The 27,571-nt window shown below is 54.1% G+C and overlaps 15 protein-coding genes across 15 annotated transcripts; 6 read left to right on the forward strand and 9 right to left on the reverse strand.

Annotated features, from left to right (window-relative positions):
* Nucleotide 1: 1 nt before the first annotated feature.
* Nucleotides 2–873, reverse strand: KRP23_5665 (uncharacterized protein; the record flags this gene model as incomplete). The annotated part of the gene is made up of 3 exons (XM_067890758.1): nt 2–431; nt 516–705; nt 765–873. The coding sequence occupies 3 exons, from the start codon at nt 871–873 to the stop codon at nt 2–4; spliced, it is 729 nt and encodes a 242-aa protein (XP_067747278.1).
* A 1,914-nt stretch (nt 874–2,787) lies between these two features.
* Nucleotides 2,788–3,249, reverse strand: KRP23_5666 (4,5-DOPA dioxygenase extradiol; the record flags this gene model as incomplete). Its single annotated transcript, XM_067890759.1, has 1 exon — nt 2,788–3,249. The coding sequence occupies one exon, from the start codon at nt 3,247–3,249 to the stop codon at nt 2,788–2,790; it is 462 nt and encodes a 153-aa protein (XP_067747279.1).
* Nucleotides 3,250–3,407: 158 nt separating this feature from the next.
* Nucleotides 3,408–3,728, forward strand: KRP23_5667 (uncharacterized protein; the record flags this gene model as incomplete). The annotated part of the gene is made up of 1 exon (XM_067890760.1): nt 3,408–3,728. The coding sequence occupies one exon, from the start codon at nt 3,408–3,410 to the stop codon at nt 3,726–3,728; it is 321 nt and encodes a 106-aa protein (XP_067747280.1).
* Nucleotides 3,729–4,726: 998 nt separating this feature from the next.
* On the reverse strand, nt 4,727–5,206 carry KRP23_5668 (uncharacterized protein; the record flags this gene model as incomplete). The annotated part of the gene is made up of 1 exon (XM_067890761.1): nt 4,727–5,206. One exon carries the CDS (start codon nt 5,204–5,206, stop codon nt 4,727–4,729), a length of 480 nt encoding a protein of 159 aa, XP_067747281.1.
* Nucleotides 5,207–5,594: 388 nt separating this feature from the next.
* On the reverse strand, nt 5,595–6,818 carry KRP23_5669 (uncharacterized protein; the record flags this gene model as incomplete). The annotated part of the gene is made up of 1 exon (XM_067890762.1): nt 5,595–6,818. The coding sequence occupies one exon, from the start codon at nt 6,816–6,818 to the stop codon at nt 5,595–5,597; it is 1,224 nt and encodes a 407-aa protein (XP_067747282.1).
* A 462-nt stretch (nt 6,819–7,280) lies between these two features.
* KRP23_5670 (uncharacterized protein) lies at nt 7,281–10,785 on the forward strand (the record flags this gene model as incomplete). The annotated part of the gene is made up of 6 exons (XM_067890764.1): nt 7,281–7,526; nt 7,617–7,712; nt 7,784–8,917; nt 9,008–9,121; nt 9,206–9,292; nt 9,367–10,785. 6 exons carry the CDS (start codon nt 7,281–7,283, stop codon nt 10,783–10,785), a joined length of 3,096 nt encoding a protein of 1,031 aa, XP_067747283.1.
* Nucleotides 10,786–11,280: 495 nt separating this feature from the next.
* On the reverse strand, nt 11,281–13,004 carry KRP23_5671 (putative serine incorporator; the record flags this gene model as incomplete). Its single annotated transcript, XM_067890765.1, has 8 exons — nt 11,281–11,407; nt 11,471–11,912; nt 11,989–12,140; nt 12,206–12,326; nt 12,398–12,484; nt 12,543–12,691; nt 12,765–12,849; nt 12,929–13,004. The coding sequence occupies 8 exons, from the start codon at nt 13,002–13,004 to the stop codon at nt 11,281–11,283; spliced, it is 1,239 nt and encodes a 412-aa protein (XP_067747284.1).
* Nucleotides 13,005–13,099: 95 nt separating this feature from the next.
* On the reverse strand, nt 13,100–15,382 carry KRP23_5672 (Dynein regulatory complex protein 1; the record flags this gene model as incomplete). The annotated part of the gene is made up of 3 exons (XM_067890766.1): nt 13,100–13,480; nt 13,557–14,902; nt 14,986–15,382. The coding sequence occupies 3 exons, from the start codon at nt 15,380–15,382 to the stop codon at nt 13,100–13,102; spliced, it is 2,124 nt and encodes a 707-aa protein (XP_067747285.1).
* Nucleotides 15,383–15,505: 123 nt separating this feature from the next.
* Nucleotides 15,506–16,239, forward strand: KRP23_5673 (uncharacterized protein; the record flags this gene model as incomplete). Its single annotated transcript, XM_067890767.1, has 3 exons — nt 15,506–15,934; nt 15,999–16,043; nt 16,114–16,239. The coding sequence occupies 3 exons, from the start codon at nt 15,506–15,508 to the stop codon at nt 16,237–16,239; spliced, it is 600 nt and encodes a 199-aa protein (XP_067747286.1).
* A 95-nt stretch (nt 16,240–16,334) lies between these two features.
* KRP23_5674 (uncharacterized protein) lies at nt 16,335–17,544 on the reverse strand (the record flags this gene model as incomplete). Its single annotated transcript, XM_067890768.1, has 4 exons — nt 16,335–16,566; nt 16,649–16,761; nt 16,835–16,919; nt 16,994–17,544. The coding sequence occupies 4 exons, from the start codon at nt 17,542–17,544 to the stop codon at nt 16,335–16,337; spliced, it is 981 nt and encodes a 326-aa protein (XP_067747287.1).
* A 104-nt stretch (nt 17,545–17,648) lies between these two features.
* On the reverse strand, nt 17,649–18,236 carry KRP23_5675 (uncharacterized protein; the record flags this gene model as incomplete). Its single annotated transcript, XM_067890769.1, has 1 exon — nt 17,649–18,236. The coding sequence occupies one exon, from the start codon at nt 18,234–18,236 to the stop codon at nt 17,649–17,651; it is 588 nt and encodes a 195-aa protein (XP_067747288.1).
* Nucleotides 18,237–18,408: 172 nt separating this feature from the next.
* On the forward strand, nt 18,409–20,408 carry KRP23_5676 (Heterogeneous nuclear ribonucleoprotein 1; the record flags this gene model as incomplete). Its single annotated transcript, XM_067890770.1, has 6 exons — nt 18,409–18,892; nt 18,960–19,056; nt 19,374–19,599; nt 19,674–19,806; nt 19,910–20,322; nt 20,385–20,408. 6 exons carry the CDS (start codon nt 18,409–18,411, stop codon nt 20,406–20,408), a joined length of 1,377 nt encoding a protein of 458 aa, XP_067747289.1.
* Nucleotides 20,409–20,533: 125 nt separating this feature from the next.
* KRP23_5677 (3-deoxy-D-manno-octulosonic acid transferase) lies at nt 20,534–22,597 on the reverse strand (the record flags this gene model as incomplete). The annotated part of the gene is made up of 11 exons (XM_067890771.1): nt 20,534–20,804; nt 20,900–20,951; nt 21,010–21,058; nt 21,144–21,203; nt 21,280–21,421; nt 21,493–21,506; nt 21,583–21,645; nt 21,733–21,925; nt 21,996–22,075; nt 22,136–22,374; nt 22,450–22,597. The coding sequence occupies 11 exons, from the start codon at nt 22,595–22,597 to the stop codon at nt 20,534–20,536; spliced, it is 1,311 nt and encodes a 436-aa protein (XP_067747290.1).
* A 503-nt stretch (nt 22,598–23,100) lies between these two features.
* KRP23_5678 (Beta-glucosidase 32) lies at nt 23,101–24,846 on the forward strand (the record flags this gene model as incomplete). Its single annotated transcript, XM_067890772.1, has 1 exon — nt 23,101–24,846. One exon carries the CDS (start codon nt 23,101–23,103, stop codon nt 24,844–24,846), a length of 1,746 nt encoding a protein of 581 aa, XP_067747291.1.
* Nucleotides 24,847–24,953: 107 nt separating this feature from the next.
* On the forward strand, nt 24,954–26,128 carry KRP23_5679 (N(6)-adenine-specific methyltransferase METTL4; the record flags this gene model as incomplete). Its single annotated transcript, XM_067890773.1, has 3 exons — nt 24,954–25,812; nt 25,908–26,014; nt 26,078–26,128. The coding sequence occupies 3 exons, from the start codon at nt 24,954–24,956 to the stop codon at nt 26,126–26,128; spliced, it is 1,017 nt and encodes a 338-aa protein (XP_067747292.1).
* Nucleotides 26,129–27,571: the final 1,443 nt, after the last annotated feature.

Below are 27,571 nucleotides of genomic sequence, written 5' to 3' on the forward strand. Positions count from 1 at the left end.
TTCAGTGAGCGTACGCGGCTGTCAAACGATCTCTGCACTTGAATGGCTCGCACAGAGACGAATCGGTCGAGGCCTTGGCTTGAGCATCTTCATATGAGTCTGCTCCGCGACCCAGCGGCTCCTTGGAGACAAACATCCACAGCGGAGGTGCAGGAGAAGACGTTGACGCCTTCGACGTGATCGGCGGGCGGCCCTCTGGATGTCTAGCCTGTTCATGGTACGTCATCGCGTTCCACACGTGGATACTGGAGATGGCATAGTCCTTGCCCAGATCCACTTCCCACCACGGATTGGTCTCCTTGTTCGTCCTGCAGCAGCGCCACTCCTGGAACCCGTTGGTGCTTCCGTTGTTCCCCAGCTTGGCCTCACGAGGTCCGGGCGCCGGAGCCCGCGAAGTCGTGTACGTCGAACTCTGACACGAAGGAGCTCTCCTGAAACCTCACAGAAGAGTGATTCAACCTCATCAGCGTTGCAAGTTCCCCTCAGCAAAGCAAACACACTAGCCAGCCACTTACAGCGCGACGTTGGTGCCTCGGGTGATCGTGAGCGTCCGGTTGCCTGGCAGTCCCTCCCACGAGACCAGCTCACGCGTCTGCGAGTGCCTCACCACGTACTTGTACTCGAGCGTCTCGGTGGCGGGTGGGAACTCGACGGTTACGCGCCACAAGCTCTCGCCCTCGCGCTGCTCGACGATCTCCATGGGCACTGCACACCAGTGCGTTAGTCGTCGGTCCCCCAATCCATCCGTCAAGAGTCATCAGTACCATCTTTCTCCGCGTCCCAGGAGCCGATCTCCGCGGCGTTGCCCAAGAGACACACAACGCACTCGGCCGCATCTCCCAGCAGACGCACGACGAACTCCACACCCGTCATCTCGTCTTGCGGTCGTGCTTGCTATCTGACCGAAGATATGGGATGAATAACGTCTCTCCGGCCAAACTTCATTTTAGTATGGTGCATATTAGCCAATGAGACTGTTCTTTAATTCGTTTTGGCAAATCAAAAACATCTCTATAGTTTTTGGCGAATCAAATCACGTTACCGATTATATGTTATCCAATAAAAAAACGATTGTACGTTGCAGTCGGAAGCTGAGCGATTCCGACATATCTGACGCTCAGATATGTGTATCGTGCTACAAGCGAGAGGTGCGCCACGTATCACTCGCATGTTTGCCGCCTCTCCGACCAAGAACGATGAGTTTTTTTTCTCTTGACCGGTTGTGCTTCGCCTTGATACTAGGGGAAACCGTTGTGTACACATGTACGGCTACGCCGGTGCCGACCCGGCCTCGCGTAAGAAAGTGCCGTTCGAGTCGACTTGCTAGTCCACTACCAGGCCGGAGTATCCGCTGCTGCACTGCTTTCACCATCGCTTGACGCTACAGATGAAAATTACCGCGGGTATCTATCTCAACTTTCCAGTTGTTTTGCTAGGCAACAGACCACATGTGCGGGTCATACTCAACGACGTGTGCTCCAACAATAGGACCACGCAATACATGTACAATAGTCTGCTCCCAATCCATCGTCATGCCTCCCACACTCCAATTGCAGCTTCCCATCGTCAATATGTCTCCGTCGATAATCGCTATGCTCCAGTGCATGAGTTTGGGGCCTGCGTGAAATTAACGGTGACCCCGTTTTCGATCATCATAGCTGAGCTTTTCTCGGAGACTTGTGCCCGATCAACGAGAACACGAACCGTGACACGCTGGGAGGCACGGATGGTAGCGTCTGTCGGTTCAGGATGCGTCAAGATGAACATAAGCGATATCCACTGAAGTCTCTGCGCCGTCGAGCAAATCGATGAGCTTCTGAGGTGCAGCTTGGTCGCGAGAAAACCAGTAGTCCTGCGATGTCCTTGAGCGATTGGGTTTGCGTGACGCTAAGACCTCGTTTCAGCATTTCCACCACGAAACGCATGGGGGTCCACCGACAAGGTTTACCTGACTTGGACTCGTCTTGACTGGGCTGGGCGTGGACGATGGAGTTGATCGTGCTGCAGGCGTGTCCTGTGCTTTGATGCAGCTGGGTAATTCTTCCCCTTTCTGGTATCGCTTGCGAATCTGGGACTTCTCTAAAGGGGTTAGTCGCGGACGTTTCTTGGGCAGCGTACTTCAAGTTCTGTAGGCACGCATCGCGATGCCGTGTACTCCCGAACGGTGGCGAGAGCGATGTTTTCCGGTACACTCGGGAGGACGCACTTGCGAGCGCGGCAAAGTACTGGGGGTGGGGATGAGTTTCTATCGAGAGTCTGGGGTAGGTGGGGCTGGTGGGGTACTGGTCGACGAGGACCGGGGAGAGGTTCGTGTGTCGAAGAAGTTGTCCTCCAACTACTTTGAATCGCTGGGAGGCATGAAGATGTCGACGCTGGAGGGCCAACTGACGTACGAGCTGAGCGAGAACGGCGAGAACTTCTGCGTGTGCGATTAAACCCCTCCCGCAGCGGCGAACCCCGTTTTTTTTGCGACCGTGCCCGTAACCCGCGATGAGCCTCTAGGCAGCAGGCCAAGAAGTACAACAAGAGGCTGAAGAGATACTTCCCCGACTACACGTGGGTCGCATCGAACTCGCAGCCGCGCCGCTCCGTGTCCACTGTGTGCAAGGTGTACAGAAGCGAGCTGCCGAGCTGTTTGACGCCGCCATCGACATGAGACACAGGCGTACCATTATGGTACATGAAGGCCGTATGCGTGGGCTCCAGCTACTGCTTTAGTAGCAGTGCCAATTACCTGTTATACCTTTGCGCTATGTGCTATCCGTTTTCGTTTATTTAGACTGCTGTTTAATGGTGGACGCCCCAGGCGTAGCTCGCGAACGACATGTGGCCCATGCCCCAGCCGCCGAACAGCTTCTCCGCCTCGGGCCTGTTCTCTTCCATGCCTGCGCCAGCGGCGGCGACAAACGGGACGAAGTGGTCGGGCGTCGGGTGCGCGAGTCTCGCCGCTGGGGCGACAGACCAGTTGATTACCTGGTCCCCACGCTGGCTGTAGCTCAGCTTGGACTCGGACGTGAGCGTGTTGTCGAGCCACCCCTGGAACGCCGCAGCCCAATCCATGAGCGGAGTGCGCGGCTCGCGGCTCGCGCGCATGTTGTGCGTGGCTTGGCCGGAGCAGAAGATGAGCGTGTCCTCGTCGCGGAACGGTGCGAGGGCTTTGCCAAGGTCGAAGTGAGCCCGGCTGCTTAAGCGCGAGTTGATGGACATGGTGACGATGGGGATGTCGGCCTCGGGGCGGATCAGCAGCATCGGAACGTACACGCCGTGGTCGAAACCGCGGTCCACAAGTTTGGCCTTGATATTGTGGCTCTCCAGCTGTCTTCACCTTCTCTGCGAAGGCTGAGTCGCCCTCTGCGGGGTAGACGACGTCATAGGCCTCGCGGGGAAACCCGTAGTAATCGTAGATCATGTCGGGCTTGGCAGCGTTGGAGATCTCGAAGCCATTGCTTTCGGACTCCCAGTGCGCCGACACGAAGAGGATGCGCTTGGGGAGGTTCTTGCCGTCCGGGTACAACTTCTCGAAGATGGTGGTGAGCGTGCGGGCGGGGACGCTGCTTACTCATGCCGGCGAAGCCCGACGAGAGCAGCCACAGCGGACCGGGGCCGTGCGACACGGCGACGACGGGGTGGCGGACGGTGGCCATGGGCAGGTCGTGCTTGGTGCCACTAGTGCAGGGCCAAGTGAATTCGCAAATGAGCTTCGGGTGGTGCAGCAGAGGATGCAATAATATTGTATGTGTACGTGTGCCCTCGTGTCTTTGACGCAGCCGATTGCGTCGACGACGCACTCATTACGGGAATTCTGAGGACTGCGTATCGCCTTGTGCTGGACAACAGCGCTCACGGACGCCATGCCAAGCACTAGCTCGAAGTCTTAACGACGAAAGCAAGTTGGAGGCTCCTCCAACGCCACAAAATGTTGCTTCAAGTTTCTTCATACAATCGTCAAGTGCTTCGTGTTTACGGTCCGAAGTGATTGCGTTAACCTGCCTCGTTATCCACCACGGTACTCCGAGCTCCCCTCCAACATTCTTCTTTTGCCATGCACAAGGTCTGCCAGTCCGTTGTGGCCGTTTCGCACGGTTCTGGACTGCTCTGGCTGCTGGACGAAGGCTACATTGGCCTGGACAAGCACTCGCAATCGGCCTAGAACGTCGCCGACATCTTCAAGAAGATCTACTCGAGCGGTGCCTAGCTGCCCAAACGCATAATGTCTGTCTCGGCGCACTGGGAGGCGCGCAGCAGTTGTCTGGAGATCTCTAACTCCGCTGCACCCGACATGTTCTACTACAGCGGGTTCCCCGCAGAACCCTACGAAAACTCGTGTACGGTGCCAAGGGCGACCCCGCGTTCGCAGCGAACTATTGCCCCAGTGTGGGCTGTCGGCAAAGCAGCATAAGTGAAATACTTTGTCTATCATTTGTGCTATTGTTGTTTTTGCCCGGTGAAATGATTAGTCGCCCCACGTGGTTGAATTCGGGATCGTTCCGATGGCGACACCGAGCGAGATCAGTCGTTTGACGCGAGAACGTATGTTGCCTGCAAAGCTAGGAGAATTTTGTGCGACGGAACCCCCTTTATTGTCTATGAAGCGTGTGTTTTACGGGTTGGTCGAGAAAATGAAAGGAATGCATCTCCCCGACACAAAATGTGAATTTGCAGATTCGGTATTTTGAAATATGCGAATCAAACCTGCTGAATATATGTTTCGACACAGTTCTTGTGCTCAAAGCAGCACTGTGACGTTCAATCTCCACAGATCAGACCACAAGAACGTAGTAGGATACACCAACCTGGCAGTGTCCTTCACGGTGTGGCCATGCACCTCGTACACGTACACATTCGTGAATCGGGCGCGCACCAGTTTGATCATCGCAATCGTCAGCAGATCTTCCATACCCACCAGATACTTCTCGTTCACGATCACGTACCCTGAGCAATACACGCCGTCCGCTGATGCGAACTTCATACCTTTGAAGAACACGTAGTTATTGTAGTCGGATATAAGGCCGAACCGGGTCTGCAGCATGGCACCCGTCGAGATCTCAAAATTTGTCACGATGCCTCTCTGGGCCAGCGCTGCTCGCTCGTTTGCGGAGGTGTCTGTGCTAACACTCGATCTTTGACGGATCTTATCGGGTCTAAAGCAACGATAACCCTTACGCAAAATCGCGAAGAATGTGATGGTCACCATCAGAAAAATCATCGGGGTGAAGGACGCAGCGATAAACCTTGCATTCTTTTCTGGAAATTGAAATGATGACCACAGCCGCAAAGGAGACATTTCGGCAAGGACGGGTGTTACTTTCGCAATACCAATGTTGTACTGGGCTTCAGAGTACGTCGTAACCTCATTCACCACTGCTGACGAGAGGCGAATGATCTTCTGTCGGTTCTGGTGAACCACCTCGAACAACAAAGTAGCGAACGATGGATCAATCCGCTCTCGAAACACGGAGCTCAGAAAGGAACCAAGCAGAAGTACACGGCAAACAGATCAGCATGCATCAGTTCCTTATGAACAAGCACAGGAGACGAGCCCGCTATAAGTGCGGCTCTTGACATCGCAAACTCATTGATGGACCAGAAAGAATCTACAGTCCACGAGAGAAGCACCAAATGCCACGTATGACGAGTGTCGCGGTTGACATGGCTGCAAAGGGGTCACCAAGCCACACCTTGCCCGATCGAATTTTCTGGTACGTGACGAGGAAGAGCACCACCAACGAGTGCACCATTTGCAGGCCGAAGAAGAAATGAATACAATGTACCCAAGCCCAGGAATCCAAAGTTACGGCTTCGCCTACCCATTCCCAACGGGTCAGCGCAGTTGTTGCGTTTACTCTGTCCAGCGACGAGTACATCGTGCGAACATTACACTGGCTGTCACCATTAAAAAATCCACGCTTCCGCGCTGTGAGCAAACGTTTGACTGGCTCTGTCACAGGATCTCTCGGAATGCTGCTTAAGGAGAGGAAGCTTTCGTCCGTAACTCCCACCACCTCGTACGGCTCGAAATCTGGCAAACGTTGATAGGGATACGTCAACGCCACCATGTAGTACTGCTTCACATTGGTATCTTGCATGTCTTGCACTAGAGTGAGCATGCCCAGCAGTGCTGGTCCTTCCTTGGTGAGATCGCGAAGCTCGTATTCTTGAACAGAGAGAGACATTGTCATCAAGTATAGATCAGTGGGGTCATCGTGTGAGCGCATCAAGTTGTAGACTCGTACTTCGGAGGGGTCCCCCGCCTTTAGTTGGCTAAATGAGCAATCAATCACCACGAGTACGAGATCCAAACGATCCAGTACGGTGAAATTGTACTGGGTATTGGCAACCATTCCAAGGTACCCGTTGCTTAGGTAGCTGTGATTGTAGATGGCTGAATCGAAATGCGGCAAATCAGAACAGCCCTCGGTTGACGTCTTCGTGCTGGACTCGAGGAATAGCGCGTAGTCTCGTGGCGAAGTATCCCCACCCAGCACATCCCGAACGAGCGGGCTGTCGCGGACCAAACCGTTACCCATGTAGCCTTCGATAACCGATGACGGGAACACTCGGAGAGTCTCGGTCGGGTTGTGGGCACCGTATAGTATTTGGATCGCCCACCACGCTGCTGCCATGGAAACGTAGACGTAGATGCAGACCGACACGACTCCTCCGAGCCGACGCGCGAGGTTGAAAAGCTGCCATTTCCACTCGTGTTTCCTCTTCTTGAAGTGCACCGCAAGGAACTCGCCCTCGTGGGTGAGCGCCGTCGAGTCCACTGAACTAGTTTTTGGTCCCTTCCTGACCCCCGGCTGCACACGCGGCTTCATCGCAGACTGCTTGGCGCGGATTCTCGGTATCCGATGCTCGGTTTCCTTCACACCAATTTGATCGTTCAAGTCTGAAAGTGACTCTGGACAGCCCTATAAATGCTTCGCCCCAACGCAGAGACTCAGATTGGTTGTTCCTCGAGACTGAAGCAAGAATAACCTGAGAACTCAAGTTGCAAATGACTAGTCGATCTAAAATAAGCAAAATGCTGAGCCCGATCAGATTTCTGCGCGACAACAAGAGATTCGCCCACGATAAAAACGAAAGTCAAGGCCTGCTGCAGTGAGTTCCATCCTGTGCCTCCCTCATTGCAGGACTACAATAAAAAGTTGCCTTTCGACCGGCGGAATGCGACCTTTCATAAGGAATATTCCTCGCCACATATGCCGCATCACAGTGATCGCTAAATCGTACATCTTATTCATCGCATAAATCGTCGCCACGTCACAACAAAACATCGCATGGAAGACCAAAGTTGCGGCAGCGCGGCAGCTCCATGCGCAGCTTCCAGCGCGTCCCAACCAGTGGCGATCGAGACAAAGTCTGAAGATGCGTCTGTTGCTGCAGATCCGCGGCTCTCGGATCTCTCGCGGCTGTTTATCGTGTGCGGACGAGGCCGTAAAGTGGACGAGTTGCGGGCGCTCTTCTCGACCTGCGGGGCGATTAAACACCTGCATTTGGCGCTCGACAGGAGTAAAAAGTCGCGGGTGCGTGCAGTTTCAGCTTTGCAGTGGATCTGAGTATGCGTGTGCGGTGTTGTAATGCTTCTATTGACCTGTTCCGGTACGTTGAAACAGGGTTTTGCCTTTTTGCAGTACGAGGACCCGGCCAACGCCGCTGTGGCCATTGACAAGTTGGACCACTTGGAGCTGGACGATGGACACATTCTGAAGGTGGGCGGTTGCTTGTCTTAATTTTTATTGCAATTATGAGGTGAAATGCTGACTTTTTTGTTGCCGTACAGGTGACTGTGGCTAAGGAGAGACCTGTAGGTGGCAAAGGCAAACTGAAGCGGGACCAGCATGCCAGACAAGACCAGGACGATAAATCAGACGGGGGGCTTGGAGATGAAGATGATGGAGTCATTGATGCAAGGCTGCCGGGCAAGCGACAACGGTCGAGTCCACCGGTGACTGCGCTACCATTGGGGCCGAGTCGGGTGTCGCCAGCGTTTTTGCTGGAGGCGCCCCGACTCGAGGGGTTTGGAGCTGACAGCGTGAAGATCAAGACTGAGATGCAATCGGGAAATGGACTACCAGCTGTGGACGCCTGCAAGGATGAACTGATGGAACCTGACGGTGACGAGAAGCAAGTGCAGCATGTCTTAGATGCCATGGTGGCTGTGGTGGAGCAGCAACAGTCGCAGAGCAAACTTAGTAGTGATCTTATCGCTGCATATCAGCACGTGGTATCTACGTCTGATCAAGGAGGAAAGCAGAATCGTGGTAAAAACCTGAGAGTCGTGATTCCGGGGGTGCCAGAAGAAGAAAACAGCACAGATTCACTCGCATCCAGTATCCGTTCCGTGTCACTTGCCTCGACACCAATGACGACGCGATGTTCGCGGCTTGATTTACTCCGCACGCCCAGAGAAGCATCTCGAGATGTCGAAACGATCCCACCCCGTCCGAAGCACCACCTTCGCAGACGACGTCAGAGTCTGGATGGCAGCGGTTCCAGCACAGAGGATGGATCAGATTCTCGTGGCATCCGTCGTAAGCGAAGCAACACAACTACATCGCCTCCTCCGACACTGAAAGCTCAAATACGTCAACCGCTATCTCCACCGAGAAAAAAATCCGAGCGAAGTGACATTAGCTTGTCGCCAGAGGCACTGAAAGCGGAAATAATTGCGAAAAAGGTATGCAAACGACAGTCTTCAGACAATACGATAGAGGAATCCTATCGGCTAGCGAAACAGCAGGCAACTCGAGAGCGACGTGACCACGGTGGGAGCATGGTAGATCGCGGACCTGTTCGACCAACCATCACTGATGTAGATAACAGCTATGGGAAAGACCGGGATATTAAGCTCGAGTTCAGAACAGAGCCGCCTGAGCCGGTGCGAACAAAGGTGTTTTTCACGTCGACATACAAGGTGCGGCCATTTGCAGCTTTGGTGGCAATGGATTCGTTGTTATTCCGAGTATAGTGCGTCTAACCACCCACACCCTTGACTATTCCGCAGTTCACAGAGCAGGAGCTAGAAGCGATGTTTGCGGTGTATGGCGATTTTGAGTCAGTTGAGCTCGTCAAAAGTTTTGGTCGTGTGAAAACGATGGCATACGTCCGCTATTCAAAGGTAGGGTTTGCACTTTTGCTGAGAACTGCAGGCGGGATCTGTGTTGCATTTATCTAATGCTAAAGTGCATATCTGATGATGCAGCCTTCGACTGCAGCGTTCGTCGTCAAATCATTTCGCGAAGAATCGTCCCAGGGAAACGAATGCCCAGAGAAGCCTGAATTCATGACGGTGCGTTGATGCGTCCACCATGACGCCTATGCGAATTGCTAACGACTAGCTTTCACTTGTTGTATGGCACACAGCTTTCATTTGCACATGAAACAACTGACTTTCAACTGCAGCAGCGAGCGAGGCTAGCTCATTTTCCCGAAAGAGCGTTGAATTGCTCTTCTGACCTGTATCCCAGTCTCTCCGGAGGAAGCACCTCCGCGCCATCCACGGGGACAGTCATGCCTTCCAGCGGAAAAGATCGTCTTTGGGTTTTGCTGCTTTACGACCGGTTTTTGGCGACGCACATGCTTTCTTCGGTGGTGTCGTCGCTCTCTGGGATGGAATTCATGGACATCAAGGTCGTCAAGAGCACTGGCGAGGCGCAGGGGGTAGCGTTCGTAAAATTCGACAGCGAGGCGAACGCTACACAGGGGGCTCTCCAACTCCACCAAATGGAGCTACCTCTTGGCTCCGGGAAGTTCTTGCAAGCGATTGTGATTTTGGCGCCGAGTCTGTTCACCACTACTCACGGTGGCAATTCAATCAGCAACAATGAGTCCATGCGTCTAGATCGCTCAGCTGATGAGCGTGTGGTAACTGGATCCTCAGATGATGTAGATCTCCGCGCCGTGGAGGCGCGCTTTGCACATTTGATGCGAAGCTCGGAGCACCAGCACTCGAGAGAGGGCTCATGCTTCCCTCAATACTCTTCGCCGAGAGGAGCTGCACCGAGTGATCTGGGGCATCAGCCGCCGATGGCAGCTGGGGTGTATCCGCCGTCTCCTTCAGCGGAATTTCACACTTCAATGAGCTTGTCAGGGGGCATGGAGTACTACCCGATGCAACTTGTGACGTTCCCTCCACCACCCCCACAGCAACCGTTCCAACCATACGCAAATTTTGCAGGGCCAGCGAGCTACCAACAACTTCCGCAGCATCCAAGTTTTGTGCCAGGATGGATGGAAACCTCGCCGTACTATCAAGGTGGAGTGCCCCAGCAGTATCCCTTCTCGTGCACACCAGAACAGGAGATGGCGTTCCCTGTTACCAATCATAGCAGCAATGTGGCAGATAATATTGATGCCTATGCTGTTCCACCCAAGCCGCGCTCTTCACGCTCACCTTCGGAGCAAATGGACATCGAGGATGGCAATAGTAGCTGCAGTAGTCAGGCGTCCTCTTCTATCCACGTATCGAGCAGCGGGCCATTAGAGCTTGTGACGTTGGTCACTGCACTGCAGGACTGCCCTGGCGTAGTGTCATTCGCAAAGAATGCCGCTGCTGGCTCGGAGTTGACCGGTTACATGGTGGATTTTTCTAACGAGACGCAAGCTTTTGAGGCAGTTCGAAAATTGGATGGGGCACTGTGTGGAGACCAGAAGCTTCGAGTTGCGAAGTCAACGTCGATGAGGCATCGAGGTGGAGGGAAATCGCGCTCAGGCTCCGGGCGTCGAAAGCGGCAGCGGGTTGACCCGCGGTGTCGGAAAAAAAGAGTGAACGAGATGGAGTAAAGTGGTTTATCCTGAGCGGAATTCGCTTCTGCGGATGTGAGGATAGGATGTGCAAGATGAAAAATGCCCCAAGATCGTTGATATTTACGGCAGTAGCACGAGGGTAGTTTATCTGTCGAGTGTTTGGCCATGGGGATAGATGAAGACCGCTGCGTATTACGATTCACAATCTGAGTATGTCAACGTTGACCAAGACCATGCTATATTGCTGCCAGCCAAACCAAATTCCTATCGCCTCGGTTGTGTGGTAAAGTCCACTGGTACGGGCTCGACATATCAAGATTAATAAATTGCTAAGAACTTTCGAGCTAGCGGAGGATACGTAGACGTCAGCGGTTGTGGTCTCACGAAGGGAACTAAGACAACCCGTCCCCATGTTGTAGCGCTGAAAGATGGTACACAGCTTCAATTAAACTCTCGCCTCGACACTTGACATCGCAATTGGGTTGCAACCACGCATTTGCAGGAACGACGTTCCCTTCCTTCGCTGCACGCTTACAGAAAATCTCGATCAGGAAAGACCGCAGGGGCTACGAGTGTCCAAAGAAATAGCCCAGACGCTGCCCATTGAGAGATTGCCTTGACCCACATAGTTACAATCTCGTCATCCTTCGTCGACGACCTACCAAAACAAGCAACCTAAGATTTCTTGATCGCATCGAGATACAACTCATTGAAACCTTACCCGTCAAAACTGCCCCAATTGGTGAGCACCATTGCCATGTAAAGTGACGCCAATATCATGAGGACATGAAACTGGTACTCAGGCACAACTCCCACCTCTCGTTGAGATTCTTTGGCCACCCGGTCTGAAGTCAGGCCAATACTCGCCAGCTCTTCGTCATCTTCACCATCACCGACATCTCTAGGCTGCCTTTGTGGAGAAGAAGAGCTGAAAAATGCTGTGCTGGTCGCTGACGTTCGCCAGCTCGTCCACGTAATCGTGAACGCTGCAACCAAGGAGTTTATGATCACACCTGACTGCTCTTGCTGCCTCTCTTCGGTAGTAACATGCAACGGTGCACATGCAGCGCTTGGATTCGTCCGGACTGTCTGGTAGCACAGGGACACGAGGTAAAGGCAGACCGAAGTTGAGGGCAAGAGCCCTACATTTACCCACGTTGCCACTGCCAGAAAAGAACGATATAAGCTCGACGGAAAACGGGATATCAACGTATTGCTTGTACGCAGCAAACCACTTACCACTCAACGCCGTGAGAATGAGGGCCGATAGAAGTGTAATTGAGATGAACATCACATTTAGATCGCACGCTGCGTAACTCAGATACATCAGAGCCAGCCCCACAATCGATAGTGCCATGCAGATGAAAACCAGCGCAAGGTACGCTCCTTCCCTGGGCATTTGTATCAACAACTCCGTTAGTACATGTAGTCCGCAGATATGAATTTCAAGACTTACCACATGGTCTTCATCCCGCCTCCCTGGGTCGAGTCAAAGCTGCTCCCTAGCAACGCATGACGAGCATCGTCATCTCGATCCGCTTCGTCCATTTTATCGAGAATGTAGTCGCGGAGGCTGTCTGTAACAGGTTCGGAGCCACAATCAGTATCTTCCTCTTCGAACTAAAGTACGTGGAAATACAGCACATACAACTCGAGTCCAAGATAATAATGATCTGCAAGATGATGAAGAGTGCCGACGCCACGCGTGCAATGTCGACGTATCCATCAAAGAAGTCTACCGGTACAGATCTGCGTTAGTGGCGCGTAGGGTCACCCGAGCTTTACCAACGCACCATTGGGGATGAAAAGCGACGCTACGAGTATCCCCAGGTAGAATGGCAGCTGAAACAGCAGCATGCAGCACACATTCTCGCACCCCTTGGCTACTGCGCAGCTCAGCAGCGCCGACAGCGTGAAGAAGCAGCCCAAGCTAAAGCTGATCCTGATGCACTCGACCCCAACCACCAATCAGCAGTGAATGTCTCTACGCGTCCACTTGCTACTCATCAACGGACCTGTAGACCAATTGGTTACCCACGCAGTTGCTGGGGTACGCAGAGTCGTCGCACTCGTCGAAAACGCCTATTCTCGAGAGAACATCTACACCATTTCACAAAATGTCAATGGATTCTACTCTCTAAGCGCGAAACAGAGAAAGCGCAGCAGATGGCAGTCATACTCTGGCCAAAGATTCGCAGGAGGCCTGCGGTCGCAGCGCTCACGAAGAAGAGCGCGACGTAGCCGGCGCGTGACATTCCTCAAACCTGACAGTTCCTAAAAAAAAAATGAAAGTCTCACCAAGAAATTCAATTAAGTTCGCGTTAAGTACGATACATGCACTTCAACTAAGTCACTGGTAGAGCTGCATCTGTGTGGGTGGCACGATGAGGTCTTCGTTGATGGGGGCGGCTAGGTATTGCTTGAGCAGACGCTTGAGCTCTGCATTTTGTGCCTTCATGGCCGTCACGTCGTCGATCAACTCCTTGCGTCGCAGCAGTGCCGTGTTGTAGTGCGTCAGTCCTTTTTCCAAAGTGGCCATGACGCGGATCTTCTGGGCGGGGAACACCTTGACGATGTTAAGCCAGTACTCTTTCTCTATCTTTCGTGCTTTAACCTTGAGCGCCGCTGAGCTGCTGCCTTTGGAGTTCTTCTTGCCTTGTTCGCTTTCGCCAGAGGCTGATCGGTGGAGAATTCGCGCGACCGGAACAGCGCGCTTCTGCTCGCTCATCTCCTGGTGTAACAGTAGCATCGAGTAGCAGCACATTAACTCGTGCAGACAAACAGAAAAGAAAGTTGCAACAACGAACCTCGACAAAGCGCTTGATGACTCGGATGACGTCTTCGGGTCCGACGACAAGTCCCCACGATGCGTTTGACCCGCTCGTGTTCGAGTCCTTGCCAGGTGAATCGCTTTCCTTGTTGTTGTCTCCGCCTCGTGAATCTACAAGGACCTCTTGGCGAGGGTCCTCGAAGAAGTACCCCATCAGTTTCTCCATGTCCTCTTCGTTGTCGACTCCGAGCGTACGCATGATCATGTCTGCTTTCACCAGCTCCGCCTCATCGTCTGGAAGATTCTCGAGCGCTTGCTGTACGCTGCCATTCACCAGGAAGCCCGCCTCGGAGGCAAGCATTTTCAACATGTACTTTAACTTTGCGCCCGATATTTTCTTGACTGGTGGTGTGTAAGCCTCAACCGATTCATCGTCAAAGTCATCTTGATCCCGCGGATCATCGTCCCTACGGCTACCCTTTTCACTTTCAGCAGAATCTGGAAACGACTCGTCCCCGTTTTCGAGCTGCTTTTGCAGAGCTGCTACATCACCTGCCTTTGCAGAATGACTCCAGTTTCGAATGGATTGTGATGGCGGACGCCAGGCAAGGCCAAGCTGTTGCTCGTGAATGATGCGATCCGCATCCAGCAGCTTGTCAATTTTACGGATCGCCTCCTCCTCGTGCATCTGCCAAACATCGTCGTATTTGTTGCTGTCGCTCGTCTCGAAGTGTGCGTATTTCTTCTGCAGGTCGCGATATTGTTTCGTCAGACGCCGGTACTCCTCCGTTAGTTCCTCGTTTTGGTGTCGATCGCGTGCATCTGTCTGATTGTACTTTGTGATGAGAGTGGCTAATGCGTCTTTCAGACGGGCTAGTTTGCGCTTCTGCTGGCTCAGCGTTGCCGAGTTTTCCATATCTCGCTCCGTTAGCACTCGGTAGTTATATTCCAGTTTCTCCGTATTGAGCTGGTACGTTGCACGCATCTCTTCGAGCTGCTGTTCCAACGTCTGGATGTTTGTCTCCAGTTTAATCTTGAGCTCGTTGTAGTCCTCAGCATCTCGAACACGCAAGTCCTCAATCTCCTGTAAGTACTGCTCGTCTCGTGTTTGCTTCGCTTCCATGTAGACCATCTCCATCTCGCGACGGCGTTCGAATAGCGAATCGATTTCGAGTTTGTTGTTAGCGATGAGCTCGTCACGTTCTTTCATGAAGGCGTCCTCCATCTGCTCGAGTTCGATCTCGTACTCATCCTGCATCTCTCGATATTGTTGACTCATGCGGTCCACCAACTTCTCTACTTCTTCCGCCTGCCCCTTGAGTGCTGTCACATACTCTTCGTCCTTGGCCTTTAGTTGGTTCTGGAACTCGCGGATCACCGCATCTTTCGACGCCAAGATCTCAGAACACGCGCGGTTCTGCAGCTCCAGCTCGTTGTGCAGCTCCTGCGGCATACTGAACTCGAACAAATCGGCCCAGCGCATCTCCACGCAGCGTTCTTGGCACCGCTATCGATCGCTTCTTGCTGCAGCTTCTCGACGCGCTTGTGGCGTCGCTCTTCCTCCACTCGGCGGCGATTCTCAGCGTCATCGGCTTCCACTCGGACGCTGGTAACATGGCGGATACCCGCCAGTTTCCGGCGGTCCAATTGGTTCAAACTCTCCGCTACCTGCTGCTGTCCGCGACTCATGCGCTGCGAGTCCCCCACCTGCAGCTGCTTCTTGCGCGAGGCGTCGTCCTTGGACGCATTCCGAGCGTCGATGCGCTGTCTTCTCACACTCACGCGCGCATCACGGTCGCTCGCTTCAGTTGACGGGTCAGCATGCGGCTTCGACGAGGAAGCAGACGTTGAGTCGATCGTCATTGTTGGCGGAAAGCGGCGAAAGTTAAAATGACGTCCGTTACTGGCCACTTCAACTTGTAAATGGCTATATTACGTAAACTACATAACATGATATTTCGCACGATAAGTTTCATTTTCATAATAATGGACGAGCAGGCCAGCTCCCAGCTCACCAAGAATGGCCAGCAGATGCTGTCGCACTTGCTGGCCATCGCCTACCACGTGCTGGAGGAGACCAAGTACATGAACCTGAAGCCGCCGCTCCGGCCCAGCTCCAAGCTATTCGCCGCCGACGTGGCCGTGCCCGGCTCGCCCCCGCGATCCCCCGCCGAGGCCGAGACACCGCAGGACGAAGTGCATCCTGACGTGAACGGTCTAGCCGCGGGATTCGCAGGACCTCACGCCCACGCAGGCGGTCAGGGCCACCCCATTGTGATGCCGTACTCGCCCGAGGAGATCCAGGACACGTACACGAAGATTGCGGCGCTCAAGAACCAGTACATGAAGATCAGTTCCGAGCTGCTGGAAGCCGTGAAGGAGGTGGAGACGAAGACCGAACTGCAGGATGACAAGGTAAGTTTTGGTTCAACAAATTGAAGTCTGGGTTGTACTTTGATAATGTTGGTGAATATTGCAGGATGCTACGGCGAAACTTGTGCAAAGGAGAAATCAACTGCGCAAGGTGAGACGCGGCTAGGCTTATGATGTGAGTGAGCTGTGAGCTGACCCTGTGTGCGGTTGCTGGTGAGCAGGAGGTGTACGAGAGAAACCTGGTGATGAAGGGTCTGATTGACCGACTGAGAAACCTGCAGCACTCCATTAGACTGATGAAGGGAGGCAGCGCGTACCTACCCAGCATCGTCATGGAGAGCGTCTAGATTCCGTTGAATGGTGCTGTTGCCGCCTACGTGTCTTCTTCAATTTAAGCTTTGCAGCACTGCACAGTGAAGCCATTCTTCTTTGGTCGTTGTGGCTAACCATATACAGCTGGCTGCCGTCTGCCTGTAATTTCGAGCTTGGTGAGCTCTCGTTGGAGTGACTCTTGAGAACTCATGAGCTCCCGAGCATACGCTACGAGTTGTTTGACAGCGTGTTGCAGCACACCGTTGTCCTTTTCGAGCCCTTCAGCGCGCGCCTGGGTTTCCGATGCAGAGCTTTGGCAGGAATCCAAACAACTTTCCAGCTCCTTGCACTGCTGAACAAGGCTGAGACAGACAATACGCGAAATACAACAAAGATTGAGTCGATGAAACGGTACAAATCCATTTACAAGCTGTGCAGACATACTCTGTTCGTTGGCAGCGTTCGAGCACCAAATCGCGTTTGAGATTCCAGCTCGCCGAGATTGCCTGTTCCTTGCGCCTCTCACTGCTTCGAAAAGCGCTCACAACGTTGTGGAGCTGCAACTGAGTCGTCAGGTCATTGTCATCTCTTGACGAGTTTGCGCAGCCTTAATTATGATAAAGGGCTCACCTGTTGTCGGGCAGCAATCACACTCGCCTGAAGTTTTCGATTTCTCTTCCCGTACTCACGCAACGCCCGCCCCAGCGAAACCTCACTTTAGAAGAAAAAAACATAACACATCAGTCGCAGCCCAGACAAACTGTCCGATCGTACACCAGCATCACCAACCGATTGCGACTTGTCACCATTTGCTTGCTCACACCCTCCAGCTCGTAGCAGAACCGCGTTAACGTGTCCTGAAGAAGCGCTAATCGCTTCTTGCTCGGGATGAGTACAGACACTAGCTCCCGCTCCGATGACTCTAACGATTGAGCATGACGCCCTAATCCTCGGTACGCGTTAACGAGTTCACAATACTTTTCACCACGCTGCTGTAGTAGTCGATCTCGCTCTCTGATCACCAGCTTGGTCTGAAGCAATTCCTCGCCAAGTAGTTGGGATGTCTCCGACGCTTCGCTTACCTGTTCGTTTAGCTTTCGCCTACGCGTCTGCTCACATTCTAGCTCATGTTGCAATGCAATGTTGTTCTTGAGCAAGTGCGCTGCGTGCCTCTGATCTTCAGCACGCTCAATGGCAGAACTTCGCTCCGCCACAACCTGTTCCTCTTTGAGCTGCTGGATCTGCTGGTTTTGCTGGTCAATGAGCCTGGTTTGTAGTTGCACTTGCGCCATTTGCTGCTGAACAGTGCGGTCCAACTCCCTCATGCGCTGCTGCTGCATTTGGCTCTGGACTTGCAGCTTCCCCTCCGAATCCCACTTTTGCATGGCAATCAGCTCTTGCTGGACTCTCTGAAGTGCGTTCTGCAACACTCGCATGTCCGTTGTTAGTCGCGTTGTTCCTGCTGCGCAAGCTGCAACTGCTCCTGTATCTCATCTCGAGTAGCTTCTGCCGCCTTCATATCAATGGTTCGCGCGCGGACGTCTTGACACAGCACGGCGTCCGTCTCTCGAAGATTATTCAGCTCCGCGACCAGCAGGTCGTTCTTCACGAGCGCCTGGGCCGCAGTGTCCACCGCCTGGTCTACTGCGTCCTGAGATGCGGCGAGCTGCGCGCGCTGCGCCTCCACCTGGGACCGCAGCTGCTCCATTGCTGCCCGTAGACTCTCCGCCTCCTTGTTCGCCTCACTGCGCCGGGCGCGCGCCTTCTGCAGCTTAGCGCCTCTCATGACCAGCGCCGCGCGCATACGCTCCATCTTGTCGCAGATGGCGGCGTAGCGCTCGTTGTCCATCGGCAGCGCGTCGTCTCGCATGGACAGGACCGAGAACGCCAGCGACGCCACGCTACTCGCGGTGCTGGCGTCACTGCCGCGTCTCCCCAAGGGGCCACCGTCGCGAGCCGTCAGCTCCTGTCGCAGCAGCTCAATCTCCTGCTGGCGCTCCAGCACCGCGAGCCACTCGGCATTGCAGTCCATGAGGAGTGAATGTCAAGTGCAACTTGCAGTCCGTCGTTTCGAACGTCTCTTTTCATTGGCTGAAAATATATCTTTTCAGCCAGTTGCTGACGTCCTCCTGCCCGCGAGGGAGTGGAGGGAAGCACTGGGGGGCAATACATTTCGAAAAGGCTAACGGGGACATTCATCGTCTATGGAGGGGCTGGGCGTCGTATACGAGCAGGAGGAGCCGGCGGCGGACGCAGTCAGCAACCAGCATACGCCCGCGGGCGACAACCAGCCGGCGGCAGCGACCCACGAGGCCGAGGATGACGACGAGATCCGCGCGCTGGCCGGCAACCCAGACGATCTGGACGCGCACCAGCCGCAGCAGCAACAGCTTCCGGTCCAGGCCCAGCAGCATCAGCAGCAGCCGCAGCACCTCGAGGGATACGCGGACTACGGACAGAGCAGCGGCCAGCACCCGCAGCAGCAGATGGAGCACCACGGAGGCGGCCCACGCGACGGCCCTCAGCCCGGCAAGCTCTTTATTGGTGGCGTGTCGTGGGAGACAACGGAGGACACGCTGCGCCAGCACTTTGGCAAGTACGGAGAGCTTACGGACGCCGCGCTCATGAAGGACAAGTACACGGGCCAGCCGCGCGGCTTCGGCTTTGTCACGTTTGCGGATGCATCAGGTACGGGGAGTTTGTTTATGATGGAATGTTTGGAGGGTCTGTTGGCTGACTTGTGTCGTCGCTGCAGCTATTGACCGCGTGCTGGATGAGACGCATACGCTGGACGGCCGGTCGGTGGAAGTGAAGCGCGCGATCCCCAGAGAGAGGACGGCACCTGGCTCGAGGTTAGTATTTGACCCGAGACAAGAGTATTTATTGTGGGAGGAAGATAAAAGGAGGGAGACAGACAGAAGAAGGGCAGGAAGGAAGGCAGGGAGAGCAACAGGAACACCAGGACGAGAAGAAATCCTACTCAACACGATCGAATGGCGTTTGCTCATTCTGGAGTCACCTCGCGCGATCCTCGCTCTCTCCATCCAGCCCTTCTCCGTCCACTCCTGTGGAAGGGCTCTGGCGTACAAGTAGTCCGGGGCGACCGACCTTGCCTTGCTTGTGAGATGACAGCCTAGACTAACCTGCAGTGCTCCAATCTGATGTGTAGCGATTTCCGCGGCGGACGCGGTGGATTCGGGGGCGGCGGTGGTGGGGGCGGCGGTGGCTACACGGAGCAGAAGAAAATCTTCGTGGGTGGCCTTGCCCCTACCGTGACTGAACAGGACTTCCGTCACTACTTCGAGGAGTACGGCAAGATTACGGACGCTGTTGTGATGATCGACCGCGACACCCAGCGTTCGCGAGGTTTCGGTTTTATTACCTTTGAGGATGAGGTGCGTTGGAACGCGACTGCAGCTCATGCTTTTCAACCAGCTAACCTTTGTGTGTTGTCCCTTCCTCTTCCCAGGCATCAGTGGCCGAAGTGATTAGCAAGAGTCATGAAATTCACGGTAAGGTCGTCGAGATTAAGCGTGCCGAGCCCAAGGAGGCTCGTGCTGGCGGTGGTGCTGGCGGCGGCGGCGGCGGGGGCTACGGTTACGGTGGGGGCCGTGGTCGCGGTGGAAGTTGGCGAGGAGGAGGAGGCGGAGGCCGTGGTGGCGGTGGTGGTGGCGGCGGCTATGGTGGTGGCTATGGCGCTGGCAGCTATGGAGGTGGCTACGGAGGAGGCTATGGTGGCGGCTATGGTGGTGCTGGCTACGGTGCTGCTGGCTACGGTGCTGCTGGCTACGGTGCTGCCGCGTACGGAGGATACCCTCAGTCGTATGCTGGCTATGGCTATGGGGGCTACGGGGGTTATGGTGGTCGCGGCGGCTACGGTGGATATGGAGGCTACAGCGGCTACGGTGCTGGTGGCGAGAGTGCCGGTGCTGGTGCCGGCCGTGAAGGCGGTGCAGGTGGGGAAGAAGGAGGATACGGCGAGGAAGCTGCTGGTCAAGGAGGAGCTGGTCAGAGCGGCCAGGCACCTGCTGGGGGCTACGGCTACGGTGGCGGCTACCGCCAGGGAGGTGGTGCTGGCGGTGCTCAAGGAGGCTCTGGTGGACGATCGGACCGATACCGTCCGTATTAAGCATCCACGCAACGAGAAAGCAAAGACAGAGGATCTACGATTCCATCCTAGCACTGTCTGTCCGCTTCCGGCTAAGATGGCTGCGTGTCTGCTGCTTTGGCCTTCGCCACCTCCAGCTCGTACCTGTTGCAAATCAATACTTTTTTCACCCTGCCGCCGCGTTATTCGTGATATTTGCGACTCGGGAGCAAACTTCTTCATTACTTGTCGTTTACTAACCAACTGATCAGCCGTACTTCGTGCAACGAGAGCGTTGACACTGTGAGGTCGGCCATCGCTCGCGTCAGCTGCGTTCTCTGATCGATTTTCGACTCTGCACCGTCGAGAAGCTTGAGGCGAGCTTCCAACGCTGTAATAAGCTCTTTCGGACTGCTTACCGACCGAAGAGCTTCTGATGCTGAAGACTGTTGATTGAGCTGCTGCAGAATGTCCGTGAAGTTTTCCATGTGAGGGCCCATTAACACGTGGCAGCTGTCGGCAAGAGAAACAATGTCAGTCTCCAGGTTGACACAAGAACAAGAAACGGGAGCAAGCTACTATTGGCATTGACACAGAGTTGCGCGTACCCTGCTCGTAATGGCTCGATTGGGTTGTGACCACCGCGCTTCACAAAGGTGCCTGTACAAAGCATCCATACGTGAGAAGAAATCATCACGTCTGCCTTCACAAGTCTTACCTCCTATCACTGCGGTTGAAATGGCTTCATAAAACAAACCTGTTTCGCCCTGTAGTGCATGTATGAAACGAAGATCAATGCTACGCCACAATTCAGCCAACGTAATGCTCTTACTATCGTGTCGACAACAAAACATCGTTTGCACTTGCAGGTAAGCCGACTCGAGAGCGTAAACCAATTGAAACCCTAGGGAACTGACCATTTCGAGCCAACCAGCGAAATGTTACCAGAATCACAGAAACTCACAGGAACACACGTGCTCAGGCGTACCTTGCGATGAATTTGTTCCATGATGGAAGACGTGCGAGCAGGGTGGCGGGGGATGATCACCGTGAGTAGTTTGTGGCCTCTGAGACGCTTGGAGAGTTCTGCGTGCACTTCTGCCATCATGGCCTCTTCACCATCGTGAGTGCTGGCAGCAACCCATACAGGGCGGGATCCAATCGCGCGCCGCAGTGTCGTTACTGCTATCTCATCGCCGACCAAGCGCGAAGAAGCTGTATAATATACGCTGATGAGTCATGAGATTGATCGACTCGACTCGACTCGACGATCATGACGTGATTATCGTACCAAACTTGAGATTGAGCGCGGGTGGGCACCTTGTGCGCCAAGATACTCGAATCGTTTTCGGTTCTATACAATAGAGAGCGTAATAGTGCGAGTTTTAAAAATTAAGCTTAATACAGCCAGCAAGCGGGGTGACAAGACGGCAGAGCTCACTTGTTCGTCTTGACAAAGCACCAGCGAGAACAAGCCCACAACGCTTTTCGAAACCGCATGCAACCCCGGCAAACTCCACAAACGGAACGATTGAGCCGACATCCGACCATTAAGAAGTCCAATACGAATACCACGTCGAGCTGCCTCGGTAATCAGCGTAGGCCATAACTCCGACTCGATCCATATCCCCGCACTGTCAAAACGCACCGTTAGCCTAGCGAACACTCGCCCCACATTAAACTCCCAACAAAACGGGGTCATACTCTGGTTGCCAGGCGTCATAAAATCGCCTAACACACTCGGGATGGTCGAGTGGCGCCAAGACACACACGGCGTCCTCGTTCTGTCGGCGATTAGTCAACGGCGGCGTTTTGGACAGACGAACGACCTGCAGGAGCCTCACCTCTTTCAACCGCTCTGTGACAACCTGTCGCGCTGCAGTTGTAGTTGTCGACATCACCACCCGTATCTTCCTCTTCGCCCCTACAGTTGACGGGGCCAACGCTCGATCCAGTTTGTGGCTCAGAGCCAATTCCACCAACGGCAGCGCCGACAGACACTCCCCCACTGAAGCTCCGTGGATCCACAGCGTGAACCAGTCTTCCTTGTCACCTGCAACGCCCTGGTTCTTGCGCCAATGTTCTGCAACGCCCCAGACACCGACAAATGCAACAATTGTCAATGCCCATTCAAAGTCAAGCGGTTGTCACGGTTTACCTGGTGGTTCACTGCGACCAAATCGCTCAGCGGTAACAGCACTCGGTACTAGTCGGCGCAGGTCCTTTCGGCGTACATACCATGACACAAAAGGCATGGACGCATTCCACAGTCCATGGTACATGGCGAGCAGCGTCGTGGGCGACATCGAGTGAGTTAGCTGCACAAATTTGTTTTGAAAGTGTTTGGATTTCGGACAATTAATTTAATTAGATGAATACATTTATCAAAATAAAGGTACGAAATGCGAAAATGTAACACATGAATAATTGATAATCGCCAATACCCCCCCCCCCCCCCTACACACACCATCACCACACACCACCACCACGTCGATAGCACGAGCATGTAGAAGGGTCACTTATAATTTTTTCCATTGCCACCACTTTGCCGCGTGGTTGAAGTTTGACGTGTGCACTGCCCAAGAGCAGAGCTCGATCGATTCTTCGCAAGCAATGCTTGATATCGATGTCGTTCACATCTTCAGCGAGACATCGTCGAGCCAACATGTGATCGCTGATGAGATTGATGCGTGGATGCACCTGGCAAGCGTTATCACACTCATCATCTTGCTCCTTCAACTTCTAGCCGCTGCGATCGTCTACGTGAAAAACTCTCACTTCTGAAGTTGCCACCTCCGAGACAATCGTTATGTGGCTGCTTAATCGCATCGGACTCGCTGCTGCAGGCTGTTCTGCAGCTCTGCTCTCCTGCGGCGCGACCGCCTCTGAACCGCGCTGTTTCCCCGCCGATTTCCTATTCGGATCGGCCACTGCGTCGTACCAGGTGGAAGGCGCTTGGAGCGAGGACGGACGCACGCCCAGCATCTGGGACGACTTTTGTCGCGAACAACCCGGCTTCGAGTGCGCCAATGTCGCCGACGACTTCTACCATCGCTACGCGGACGACATTAAGCTCATGGTGGAAACAGGGCTGCAGTCTTTCCGCTTCTCCGTCTCGTGGTCGCGCGTGATGAACTGGGACCCGGAGACGCGTCGCATGCAGCCCAATGCCCCGGGCCTGGTCTTCTACCACGCGCTCCTCGACAAGCTGGTTGAAAACGGCATTTCCCCCATCCTCACGCTCTACCACTGGGACCTGCCCATAGAGCTCCACAACGAGCTGACCCCGCAGGGTTGGCTCAACCCGGATATCATCGACCACTTCGTGCAGTACTCGACGTTGCTCTACAACGAGTTCGGCGGCAAGGTGGACTTCTGGACGACGTTCAACGAGCCACTGTCCTTTGTCGTGTACGGCTACAACACCGGACTGCATCCGCCGGGATTGCACGACTCCCCCACACTGGTCTACGAGGTGGCGCACAAAGTATTGCTCTCGCACGCGTACGCCGTGCAAAAGTTCCGCGAGCTCAAGTCTGGCGGAGTTATCCAGCCCAAAGCACGCATCGGAATCGTTCTCAACGCCAACCAATTCTACCCCTTGGACGCAAGCAACCCGAAGGATGTCGAGGCTACAGAACGCGCGATGAACTTCGAGTTTGGTTGGTGGCTGCTGCCTCTCACTACGGGCGACTACCCGCCCGTCATGCGCGAGCGAGTTGGTGATCGTCTGCCTCGATTCACAGTTGAACAGGCTGCCGTCCTCAAGGGTTCGTACGACGTGTTCATGCTTAACCACTATTACTCGCGTGCAATCACGGACTGCGACTCTGAGACGTCCAACACGCCGTGCTCATCGCTCCACGTGGGCTTCGGACAGGACAAGGGCGTGGACGACACTCACATTGTACCTGGATCGCGCCCGGGACTACAGGACAGCCAGGGCAACAACTACTGCAAGTCGTACACGGCTTTCCCTCCTGGATATTTGCAAACAATAAAGTGGATGCACGCCAAGGACCCGTCGGCGGAAATCCTGCTGACGGAGAACGGTTGGTGCGGCAACGATGAGGTCGAGAACTTGGATCAGCTTTGGTTCTTCCAGTCGTACACGGAGCAGGTCTACAAGGCGGTTGTGGAGGAGAAAATCCCTGTCATCGGCTACACGGCCTGGAGCTTCCTCGACAACTACGAGTGGGGTTCGTACGGCCCTCGCTTCGGCCTTTACTATGTCAATTTTACGGCGCAGACCGGATCCGTGGAGGGCTACGAGCCCAAGCCGACGGACTTGGAGCGGATCGCGCGTCCGTCCGCCAAGTGGTTCAGCAAGTTGGCTTCTACGGGCTGCCTTGACGAGTTGAGTCAGGCAGATGAGACTGCCGCCATCGCCATGAGAGCTACAACGAGGCAGGAACTGTCGGTCCCAGGTACAAGCTTGAGGAGCGGGCTGCTGCCGGCCGGCATGGCGATCGCTGTCGTCGGCGCTGCCATGCTCGCCGCAACGTGGCGACGTCGTCAGGGATACGCGGTCATCCCGCGCTTCTCCGCCAACTGAAGCGAACGACTACTAGGGTCAACATGCTTGTTGATAGTGGGTTGGAATCAATACTTGTTAACAACAAAAATGTGCTACAATGTATTGCAATAGTGCGAACTAAACCAATGGAACCCAAGGTGTCGTGTGTCAATCATGCAGCGCTTGTGAACGGCTATTACGCAGGACAGGTACACCTGCGGGAGGACTCGTTACAGGCCCCATCGAGCGCGTTCGTCCGGCCAACCGGTAGTGCGCAGTCTCTAGAGAAAATGTCGGCGGCTGCAGCGCGTCGTCAGCGCAAGCGAGAGACGGCAGCTCGGCGACGGGCGGAGCGGCTCGACGAGCTCACGATGCAGGGAAAGTTTGTGCCGCTGAGTAATGGAGCTCGAAGTGTACTGCAGGGGGCATTCGACCGCTTTGGAGGTGCTCGATTCGTGCTGAGAGACTTCCTGCCGAGTTTTGGAGATGACAGGTCGAAGACGCCCGATGTGGTGGCTTCAGTGCCGGAGATGTCGAATGCAACAGCACTTGATGGCGGCAAAGTGTACTGCAACGAGGCGGATCATGTGCGAGTCGCTGCTGTGGATAATGCCAGGGTTGTTCTGCCGGCATGGTGTAGCTTCGCCCAGTGCGACGTGCGCGAGCTCCACCAACTGGAGCTCGCGAGGCACAAACTGATAGTGATGGATCCGCCATGGCAGAACAAGAGCGTATCGCGTGGGAAGCGCTACGACATGTTTGACCACACGGAGCTGCTCAAAGTAGACGTCCCACACATTGCGGATTTGGATGAATGCATCCTAGCGGTGTGGGTGACCAACCGGCCACGCTACATGGCGTATCTTCGCGAGCAAGCTCTGCCTTCGTGGGGCTTCACGTTCCACGCGTGCTGGTATTGGTTGAAGCTCTGCAAGGACGGCGAGCTTGTGACTCCGTTAGATTCTACGCATCGCCTGCCTGTTGAAACGTTAGTCGTTGCGTACCGTGCGAAGGACCCACACCACGAGAAGCTACTGCGACAACGGCTTGGCGAGCAGATGCGAGTTGTACTGAGCATTCCTTTGCGCCACTCGTGGAAGCCACCACCAGAGTGTTTTTCGATGAAGACATTATCTCCAGGACAGACAAGAAGGCAGAGCTCTTCGCGCGCGAGCTGCGGCCGTACTGGACAAGCGTAGGAAACGAGGTCGGTCTCGATTTTGGCTTCGAACCTTGGGTGGTTGTGCTAACATTTCTTTTACTATGACAGGTGCTCAAGTTTCAATCAAGCAAAATGTTCCACCGGTGCGGCGCTGAGTGACGCGGAGACTTCGGTGGTGTCGCCGTTCACGAGCAAGGAGAAGGCAACCCAGTCGGTGGTTGATTTGTGAACGATGTCCTTCGCATCTGTGAAGTTCCTCATCGTGTACGGCCTTATTGAGGCCGTACACGCTGGTGCTTCGCTTGGTCCAGTACTAAGCTCTGACGTGCGATAGCGTCACTCAGATGTGAATGGGAGCGTATTAAAAAGTGCTTGGTACACAAAGACTCTGGTGCCAAAGTACAATGCAACGCTGGTGAAGCTCACCACTAATTGATCCGGTTGCAAAAAGATGCCAGCTTGAATACACGCCTCAATTGAAAAGTACCGTATGAGGCTACAAGTATTGTACGTGCAAAACAAAGAAACGATAGTTTGATATGTCCACACAGAGACTTTAGCCCGCTCAACAACATTTCTGCTGCTGCCTTCTTCATAAAGAGAAGGATCTGCGCACCAACACCATCCCCGCGCGAAGTTTGTGTCCCAAAGATTCGGCTTCTACTGCTCACGGGGAATGAACGGCGAGAATTTGACACTTTGGTTGCTATGAACACAAATACTACAGGTGGTTAAAAGGCTCAGGTAATGAGATTCCACTATGCGCTATCTTCAGGCAAAAGAGACACTACATCTCTTCTGCATCTCAGATGTCCCTATAGCATTCGTCACTGCCTTTCGATTGAACACACTACATTATGATTGAGGCCGTCTCAGTGATCTTGGTGATAAATAAATGTCGTCACAATACCCGAAGGCATATCGAGAGTAGCAAATATTTTGATACATCATTGACAGGCGCCCCACACAAAACACGCAACAATACAACGGTCGGTCTCATCATACAAATGCCTCGAAATGTTCTTCACATTGGGAGTCTGAGTCGTCTAGGAGCACGGCAGAACGCAATGCAATAAGACGCTCGTCGTCCTCAGACTCGTCATCTGATTGTGTAATCACTTGAGAAAACCTGGTAAAAGCCCCACATCGTCGCTCACGCCTTCGCTTCCTGTTCTTGACTGCTGTTGACCCTGGTGAGTTTACAAATGACTCTGTAACTGTCTAGGTGCTCCGCCAAACAATCGATTGGTCGCGTGGCGCCGCGAATTCACTGGCCAAAATGTTTCGTAAAAACGCGTAATTACGTTAATCTATTTCGACGAATCAGATGCAATACCGAAGCGGATTGGTTGAAACGCGCATGTCTTCAAGCGGATACACCAGAAATGCTTGCAGAAGTGCCACTCTGACTCGTCTTGAGCGGGGATCCTGCGATCTCGTCGGCCATGAATAAGCGGGAGAACAGCTAGAAGCCGAGTGCGACGTGCTGCGCAGGTTCGATTGACCGCTGAATTGTGTACTGTATGGAAGGTTGGCAGGAGCCCAAAACGGATCGCTGACTCGTAGTTGTGCTGCTGCGTAGCGAGCTGCAGGCCATGGAGC

Source organism: Phytophthora ramorum, assembly GCF_020800215.1.
Source record: "Phytophthora ramorum isolate Pr-102 chromosome Unknown Phyram_PR-102_s0004, whole genome shotgun sequence".
In the NCBI taxonomy this organism is placed as follows: Eukaryota; Oomycota; class Peronosporomycetes; order Peronosporales; family Peronosporaceae; genus Phytophthora; species Phytophthora ramorum.